General features: G+C 35.3%; 1 protein-coding gene across 1 annotated transcript; it reads left to right on the plus strand.

The window, feature by feature from the left end:
• The first annotated feature begins 1,989 nt into the window (after window positions 1-1,989).
• On the plus strand, window positions 1,990-9,187 carry LOC129237889 (integrator complex subunit 2). The gene is made up of 4 exons (XM_054872860.1): window positions 1,990-2,945; window positions 5,530-5,774; window positions 6,682-8,121; window positions 8,179-9,187. Exons 1-4 carry the CDS (start codon window positions 2,142-2,144, stop codon window positions 9,035-9,037), a joined length of 3,348 nt encoding a protein of 1,115 aa, XP_054728835.1. The 5' UTR covers window positions 1,990-2,141; the 3' UTR covers window positions 9,038-9,187.
• The last annotated feature ends 881 nt before the right edge of the window (window positions 9,188-10,068 follow it).

A 10,068-nucleotide genomic window follows, 5' to 3' on the forward strand; every position in this document is an offset into this window, starting at 1 on the left:
CGACTATCTTATCAGAGTTACACTTTTTCCAACCAGAATATATATGTTTTCAGATGCCAATACCAATTCCACCGCGTTCATAACAGAGTCCTATTTCAAAAAGCCCACAAGCTTTACAATACCATGATTTTGAAAAAAAGGATTCGAATTCTTTCTAAATTTCATATATTAAGGCAAGTTTTCTCAATATTATATTGGGCGTTAAACGTAGTTATAATCTAGAATCATATTGCGATAATCATAAATGTTCTTTTCATAGATTACTAAAAAATAAATAAAATTCTACGATTGTTATAGTTTTTTTTCAAAAAGACTTCCATAATCCATTAATATTTGATGAACGGCGGCCGTCAGAGTCGAATAGTTTTATGCATGACTACCATTCGGTAGAGTCTGTGTTCGAAGCCCACTCTGGCTATCAAACCCCAAATGATAGAAAAAGAGTTTTTCTAAAAGCGCTCACCTCTTGGCGGGGAGTAACAAACATCCATGTTAATTCTCCTAAAAAGCCACCCATGGTTCGGAAGCGAAATAAAACTGCAAGTCCCTACGTTTCAGAAACGACATCAAGACCCACACCACCAATTCGTGGAGGAAGAACTGAGCTAATAGCTAATAACAATACATTTTCAAATCTCTTTTCCTTGTCGCCATCCATTTTCCTCTACTTTTTACTTTTGACGGTTATCTGCAAAAATAATCAATAAGGATAGGTCTAGGATAGCTCTAATCTAAACAAGGAAATATTTTGAACGACAATAGAAAGTGAAAGTGTTAGATGCAATACCGGCTGGTGGTAAAGTAGAGGAAGGTCTTCTTTGCGTTGGTAAGATCAGGTGGAGAAGCACTTTAGGACTTTACATGGTGTAACCAACTGGCGCCGATTAGCACGAGAAGGAAACGACTAGTGCGGTTTATTAATCTTGTTCAAAATTCCTTAAGCTTTTATTGCGCCAATCAATAAGAAGAAAAAGTGAATGTTAGTGTTGTCCAATTTCTTTCAAAATTGAAGAAGATGTTAAAGAAAGAAAAAAAAAAGATAAAAAATAATAGTACTAGTAGTAGGAATTAATTGGAATTAATTGAAATAATGAGCAATCATTCGCAATAAAAGTAAATCGTTCTGTGTCATTATATTGAATTAATATAATGCTACGCTTTTCTCCAAATTAAACGTCTCTCTATAATTGCTAAATAAAGTCACAAACTAGTGAAAACAAAACTTACTTGATTTATTTAATTTCAATATTTCACACACTCAACTTCAACTAAGGTCAGTAATTTCGGGAACATTCGTGGTTTGTCACAATACGATGAAGAGGAAAGAAGGACCAACTTCACTCAGTTTGCTGTCTTGATTGGTAAATTCATTACAGTTGACCATTGAAAGTCATCAAAAATTAAGTGCCGAGACGTTAAGTTATGTCGACAAGACGTTTTTAGTAATAGTCAATTATAGTACCCACACTTAACAAACCAAAATTAGATTACGTGTCAAGTTGACACGATCAAATTAATGAGGAGCCCGAAGTAAATGTAAACTCAAAATCGTGTACGTACGACATTTACGGGTGACGTGTCTGTGTGTAATCAGAGAAATTTTGCCGTGAAGCCGTGTCAGCTGAGTGCTCTCTCACTATACAGTGTTCCCAAACAGTACATTTTAAAATCATTAACAAAATAAACTTATAATATTTTAACACTTTTTAATAAAATAATTAAAAAGCGTAGTTTAACTAAATGAACTATTTGAATTTGTTAGTTTTAGGCTTTGTTTATTATGCAATGAAAAATTGTGATTGATAACGCGGATGTATATATTATATAAGTATGTATGTAAACATATGAATGGCAATATTCTGTCGATACAAGCAACCACAATTTTACACATAAAACAGGTTTTTTTTGTATTGTCATACGGGCATACGTTTTGATCAATTTTTTATATCTGGCGTCAAACAACGTACACGTTGGTGAGTGTGGCCACTCTTACACATGAACTATCGACTAAGCCGGTTTTAGCTGACCTTCTCTAATGTTTGAAATATAAAAAGTTTGATGTTATGGTTATTGCATTATTTTTTGTTATTATTGAAAAGAGTTAAATCTGCGTGAATTATTAATTCGTAAACATATATAAAATGACGAACATTACAGCCCGGGTTTTTGCGGCTATGCAAAATTTGGATATTGCAGCTCTTTCCACATATCCACCACACGAAATTCGCCCAGTATTACCTTCGTTAGTAAGGATGAGTCTACTATCACCGCTTGATAACACGGAATCATCAATGGAATCGCGAAAACAGATTTTAGCGGTACTAATAGGTATAGAAGTTGTAAACAGTATAGTTTCGTACTTGCAAGTAAACTACCACGAGCTCGAACAAGAATTGAAAAAGGAATTGCAGGCTCGCCAAAAATCTATGTATTTCGAAGGACAACAACCAGAGTTTGGTTTGCAGACTGGTATTGCTCTTGGTTTTGAGCGTGCTGATGTAACTCGGAAAGTGCGGGTTGTTTTGTCTGAAATTTTTAATATTCAATGGCAATTATCCGATCAAAAAAACTTTTTACAATCGGAGATTTTAGATGATGGAATTTATTTGGAGGAGGTTGTCGACATCTTGTGTATCGCGTTAGCTGAACTTCCGTCATTGCTAAATATTTTGGAATTAGCTGATGCACTAGTACACGTACAAAATGGGCAACGTATTATTTGTGCACTAGTTGCAAATTTCCCTGATTGCTACAGAGATGTTGTAACGCATATCATTTTAAATTGTGATGAGGAAAGTAACGAAGGGAAGTTAAAGCTTTCATTATTGATGGCGCTTAATGAGATGAATCCGTCGCAAGCTTTGCCCACTAGGTCTATATGCGTTGAAATTTTAAAAGTTCCATCTTTTATGTTAAAACTATGTTTGAAGTTTCCTGAAGACTTGGTAAGTAAATGCATTATTTCATAATTTTTATTAGTTAACGCTGATATGAATAGCAGAACTTATGAGCTGTGAATATCGTTCGCTTTGTGTCATCATATTTTGAGCATTCCTTTAGATGTGTTTTAATGAATGCCGTGACTTACAAGTTTCACAGATTTGATTTTTTACAATTATTAAGGCCGTCACAACAACTGTATATTTTCTATTATGCAAATGTGGTTTAATTAGAACTAGTCAGATGTTTGATATTAAGTTAAAGCTTATAATTAACGATACCTTCGGAAAGTAGAAATAGGCCTATAGTTAGTAATGTTACTCGTAAAAGCCACTTTTTAATAGCGGCGTATTTGTCGTAACCGAAGCACACTTCCAATCATCAATAAAAATACTATATGATAAGGATTTATTGAATGATAGCTTAAGAGGCAGCTCCAAAGAAGCAGGATTGGATTTTAATCTTACTTAATTATGACAACAAAATTTCTGCAGAAATTGACCACTAAATGACGCTGTGATTAAATATGTGGACATTGTTAACAATTTAGGGGTTACATTTAATAGAACTTTGACATGGAGCAACCACATCTTTACTGCCATAGGCAAAGTTTATGGTATGCTCCGAAATTTATGGACAAATCAACATTTTACACCAGTAAACATTCGACTGCTACTAGCTAAAACGTATTTGTTACCAACGTTAGTGTATGGTTGTGAGTTACATACTCCTTGTGATAGTGTGTGTCGTAGTAAGCTAAATGTTTTGTATAAAAACATTGCAAGATACGTTTACTGTAAAAAACGTTATAACCATATTTCTGTTTTTGCGAAAAAAATTGCTTCCGTATCCTTTTACGTCTTGCTTAGGTTTAAATGTTTAGTTTTACTCCAGAAGATCATAAACACTCAGGATCCCAGATACCTCAAAGATCGACTTATGTTTTCAAAGTCCTGCCGTTCGTTAAACTTAGTCCCGATGAAATACAGTTGTTTGGTGACTGAACGTCAATACTTTGTGTTCTCTGTCCGTCTTTGGAATACCTTACCTTACAAAATTAAACGTATGAAAGAAAGCTCAAAAAAGAAGCTTCAAAAATAAATTGCTTCACTACCTTGCTGAAAATTGCTGAATGTACTCAAATGGCTCCACATTATTTATATCTCTTCCAACTAATCCCTACTCCTACTACTACTATTTTTAACTTACTTTTCTTTTTTAATACTTTCTCCAACTTATACTTGTTGTTGTTGTTGTTGTTGTTTTAGCAGCATAAACATTCCCCCTACCTACATACGGGGAATGCTGCTGGAGTGACAGTCCTTGGCCGGATATAAATCCGGGTCGTCTCGGGAACGTAGAACCGACTGTCGTGGAAACGTCCAACTTATACTTCTTTACCACTAGCTGTAATTTTAATTTTAATTTTGATTTTACTGTTAATCCTCTTAGTTCTGTAAACTATTCTTAAGGTCAATCATTGTAAAAATAACCTATGGTTGTATGTTTGCCTTTAATAATAATAATAATAATAATTAATAAATAAATCCTTATGGCTAACCGCTATTTTTCGCTGTGTCAACACCTAAAGAGTCGCCTGCTAGACAGAAAAACAAAGATTTCACTGTATCGCTCAATTATAATTTCCATCTTGCTATACGGTAGTGAAACGTTACAACTCAAGATGCAGATAAACAGAGAGAAGAGTTCTACGAAAAAATTTTTGGGCGATATGCGATAAAGGCGAGTGGCGTACCCATTTGTGATAACCACAATCATGATCAACAGATTGAGATGGGCAGGTCACATATTGCGGGCTAACACGGATTACCCACCTTAACAAATACTCTTCGGTAAATCCCACAGACGGAGAGGAATGGGCCGGCCGCCGTTTAGATGGATAGACGGCGTAGAAGAAAACGCAGGCTTATTAGGATTTCGAGCATGGAGGACACAAACACGAAACCGATACTAGGGTTGTCCAGTTAACAATGATGATGATGATGCCTTCAAAGATGTTATCATCTGAGAGAACAAGAGAGTCGAAATCAATGGCAGAAGAAAGGTTGGAGGCTGTCACCAGATCATCATCGAAAGTAGATGAAAACGAATCGGCAAATAAATCGGTCTCATCTTTTATCGAAGTAGTGAAATCTTTATAAAAACTGTTTTCGGTAAACTTGATGATTTTCTTAAGATTTTACGTAGCGCAAGAAATTTTCTAACATCCCTTTTCTTCTTACAAGTTCCTGCTTTTCAATTAGGGTACACTTTTCTGCAACTCAAATATAGTTGTCTGAATTATTTTCGCCACAGGTTTCATTGAATGTGCTAAGACACAACCAGATCGACTTGTTTTACCGTGCTAAAAACACATCGAATTGACGTGGTCAGCTGTTTACCTTAAAAGTGTTTTTTTCTGCTAGTTCTGTCCACCACCGAATTTATGATTTTGCTGTGGGTCGATGACAGATATTGATTCGAAAACTTATGCTATATTAATATTCTGTTTTTCCTTTTTATTTATATATTCGTATTCTGCTTCTACTTATGACACCGTGTAATAAACATTTATCCCTTTTGCCTTAGATTGCGTTCCTGACTGGTATGTTATTGGGTAATGACCAGAATGTTCGCACTTGGTTCGCTATTTATATACGTTCGAGTCAAAAAAGAAAAAGCGACGCCCTGAGCTTGGTTCGAGCCGAACTTTTACAGCAGTTACAAAAAAATGTACAAAAATCATTCAGTCCAGGAAGTGGAGAAGATTACACAGTACAAGGAGTGGTGTTAATGCGTTTGTATTGCGCTCTTCGAGGAATTGCGGGGCTTAAGTAAGTATTACCTCTAAGTGAAATGTGCTTCCCAAGACAATATATTAATAGAAATATTTGTTGGCAATCTTGGATAAGCATTACCAGCACGACCAGTTAATGCGACAGTCCAAGGGCTGCCACTTCAGCAGCAATCCTCTGACATTTATGGGCAATCTCCATGCTATTACAACAACAGCCAGAAACAAAAAACGTTACAAGACAATCGGGGTTACATTGTCGGAATGATTCGACTTATTTTGGGCAGGGACCGTTATTCCAGCACCAATATTCGAAAGTTTACGGATATGTTTTATGCTTTTACAACAAAAAGAAAAGTCGCAAAAAGTTAAGAGGTTAGGGGTAGTCAGAAGCCCGAAATAGATGATTTTCAATAATTTTTTATGCTAGTCAATTGCTTTACTTTACAAAAATAAAAACTTAGCATTAATACATCATATTTCGACTTGACTTTAGCGAAATTCAAAAAAACAAAATTGGAATTCTTCAATCGGCACGAGTTTTTTATGTTTTTCAAAAGCAGTATATTTGATTGAAATCTACCAAGCGGTTTTAAAGTTACAGTGATCACCAGTTCAAAAAACATAGGTTTGAGAAAAACGCATTTAAAGCGCCCGAGCGCTTTGTTTATTGTTGAATAACTCGAATTTTGTCGGAATCACTTCATATTTTCACACAATATTTTTAAGGTATTATACTTTAAGAAAATAAAGAAAAAATCAAATTTTTTGAAAATTCTGACTACCCCTAACCCCTTCAAACAGTCTTATTACATTTGCCGCACCATTCTGGTCGCGTTTTTTTTTCTTACGAAAGCTTTGACCTACAAGTTTGAGATTAAACAGATATTAACACACAATTTTTATACATTTTTCCACATATTTATAATTTCCATTTTAATTTCCAGATTTAACGATGACGAAGTTAATGTCCTAACACAATTAGTTACTAGTCGCCCGCAACCTACGCAATCTGGACTTCGATTTGTTTCATTAGCACTTTGTATGCTCATTGCATGCCCATCTCTTGTGTCTACAACTGCTCTTGAAAATAAATCAGTTGAATGGCTACAATGGCTTATAAAAGAAGATAAATTCTTCGGCAAAAAGTCGGATACATCTGCATCGCTTGGTGAAATGCTGCTGCTACTCGCAATACATTTTCATAGTAATCAAATAACAGCAATAAGCGAATTGGTTTGTTCAACTTTAGCTATGAAAATTCCTATCCGCCCAAACAGTACAAATCGCATAAAACAAGTTTTTACCCAAGATTTGTTTACTGAACAAGTGGTTGCTTCTCATGCGGTCCGAGTGCCAGTTACTCCAAATTTGAATGCAAACATTTCGGGTTATCTTTCAGTTCATTGTATCCACCAATTATTAAAATCGCGAGCTTTTTTAAAACACAAAGTACCCATTAAGTTGTGGATTTACAAGCAAATTTGTAGTTCTGTTCGACCGGTACATCCAGTTATGCCAGCTTTAATAGAAGTATACGTTAACACATTGATAGTACCAAATCCGTTGGGAAAAGTGAATGTTGATCACATGCACAAACCTTTTTCCGAAAATGAAATTTTATACATTTTCAAGTCGTCGAAAGCTACTACAATTGATAGTAAAAATCTTTTCGGAGGCTCACAAATGCTAGCCTCAGGCGCGACCGCTACGGAAATGGATGAAATTATGAGCATTGAAGTCAAATGCCCTTTAACCGCACAACTGCTTATATTATATTATTTGGTGCTTTATGAAGATACACGACTTTCTAATACACACAATCAGTCTGTGGCTGGAAGGAAAATAAAAGAGTACTCGAACAGTTTTCTGGCAGAGCTTCCAATGAAGTATTTACTGCAGAAGGCGGAACATTATCAGAACGATTATGCTGGCCTGTTTCATCCATTACTTCGTTTGATTATATCTAATTATCCTCATCTGAGTATGGTAGACGATTGGATGGAGGAACATTATATATCCACTTCTGTTTCTCCAAATCTCATGGTGAATAAACCAATTGATCGTTCTCTTGTAATTAAAGCACTGGAGAGAATAAATAGTAAACCATCGATAGCAATACGAGTTTTTAAAGCTCTTTTAAAGCTTCCTGCTGAAGACCTGGCACAGTACTCGGATTTGATTGTTGAAAACATGTCACAGGTGTTTCAAAAAAATGTTCCACGAATAATTCAAGATCTTTATAAAGATATCTGGTTGCGTCTTAATTCTGTGCTTCCCACCAGTTTTTGGAAGATGTCGTTAAATTCTGTAATGAATTCAGAAAATAACGCCGCAATACGTACCTATGTTAACGAAGATTTATTGGATCCACTACAAGTTCTAAGGTATGCATATATTTGGAATTTTTTATGGGTCATATTTAAAGGATTTATGAATTTCAGGTGCGGCAAACATGTCTTCTATTCTCCCTATACTTTAATGATACTACTACGCATCCTACAGGGTAGTTTAGCGGCGTCCAAAGCTTTTCTCAACATTCAAATGCAATCTAAACAAATATTAGATAAAAATGGTCAATTGCAATGTGACAGCGAACGAGACGAATTGAAAACAGCTTTGATTGCATCACAGGAGAGCGCAGCGGTCCATATACTCCTAGAAGTCTTAGCAGATATGAATAAAAACGCGGTGGATACGGTATCAACTTTTTCCTTACGAGAAACTCAAGGAATAATTTGCTCGTTTATACATCAAGCTTTTATATCCGAGCCTTCTTTGGCGAAACTTGTGCACTTTCAAACGTATCCGAGGGAAGTTATACCAATGATGGTAATGGGAGTCCCGTCAATGCACATTTGTATCGATTTTCTTCATGAATTTCTCAGTATGCCAGAAATGGATAAACAAATTTTCACAATTGATTTAGCATCACATCTTGTACTTAAATATGCTATACCAAAAAGTTTAAGTGTCTCGAAATTCTGTATTAGCACAGTTCAATCATCCCTATCCTTACTTTCTACACATGCTAAATGCCAATTTTTGAGCAACGTTCTTCCAGCCCTCATCCGATTCGCAGAGGCCTTTCCAATTTTAGTTGACGACTGTATTAATATTTTAATGCTAACTGGAAGGAGTTTGCATTCGCAAGGAACTTTAGGAATCAACTCTACTCAAATGCAACTTACATCCAATACAAAACAGAAATGCTTCAAGGATACCCAAGAATATATAAGTATGATAGAGGAAGCATTTGAAACGTTGATAACGAAAATAGTAAACAAAGTAGAACTGTACTGAATAAAGTAAGAAATTTCACGCTAAAGCATTATTTGCGTATGTATGTATATAAGTGCATATATAATATTTAATGTAATAGGTATAAATTTAATTGAGGAAGGAAAATAATCATTTGTTTTTGCTAATAAAACGTATGTTGCGTGTAGAAAACTGGTCCACTTCATATAAATATGTATACCAAAGTGCAGTCTCTTGGTTGGCTTCTGGCAGTAAAAGCTAATATCACCGCTAAACCACATTCGTTATAGTTGATATATAAATGAGCGCATATTCGGTCTCTAAGGCGGCTGTCATCGTCACTAAGCACCGACAATTCGTCCTACGATAACAAAAGAACCTAGACTTATGTAAATCCGGCCTTGCTCTCGTTAAAAACGAGATTACTCAGCAATACCAAAAGGAAAAGGCGGTCACAAGCTAATATTTATTTTCGGTTATTTACTTTAACTATGCTTTCTGGTTAAACTAGGTTTAATTTTAACTAAACTGAGTTTAATAAATCCATCACAGTTAAACTAGCACTGATAAACTGAACCTATGAAACGTATTTGCTTTTTGTTGTTTCGCTTTTGAATACTCTGTTGTGATATTTAGAATAACATTTTATTGTTCAACGACCTGGAACCAGTTTTTTAGTGCATTTTTAACTTGTTTTTCCATCTAAAAACTCAATTTTGCAGTGTTAAACTTTATTTAAAAAGTGACATTTAAACTAACACGAAAAAATGAAAGCTCAAGACTTCCAAGGATGATAGATTACCAGGCTTGACCTTCACACACTCATCCAATCAGCCGCTGTACAGACGGAAACGAAGCAATATAAGCGAATACTGTGTTGATTTTTTTCGTATATCACCACCACAATCTCAGTTTTTTCGTAAATAAAAGTCATGGCTTTCAAATTCGCTGAGAGCCGGTTAAGGGTCTGACATTGGTCACACCTTCTGAATTGGTTCACCATGCAACCGTACGCATGCATTTAGTAAAGTATGAAAAACAGATACACTACATGCAAGAAAAAGGCGCACTCT

This window comes from Anastrepha obliqua, chromosome 2 (genome assembly GCF_027943255.1).
Source record: "Anastrepha obliqua isolate idAnaObli1 chromosome 2, idAnaObli1_1.0, whole genome shotgun sequence".
Taxonomy (NCBI): domain Eukaryota; kingdom Metazoa; phylum Arthropoda; class Insecta; order Diptera; family Tephritidae; genus Anastrepha; species Anastrepha obliqua.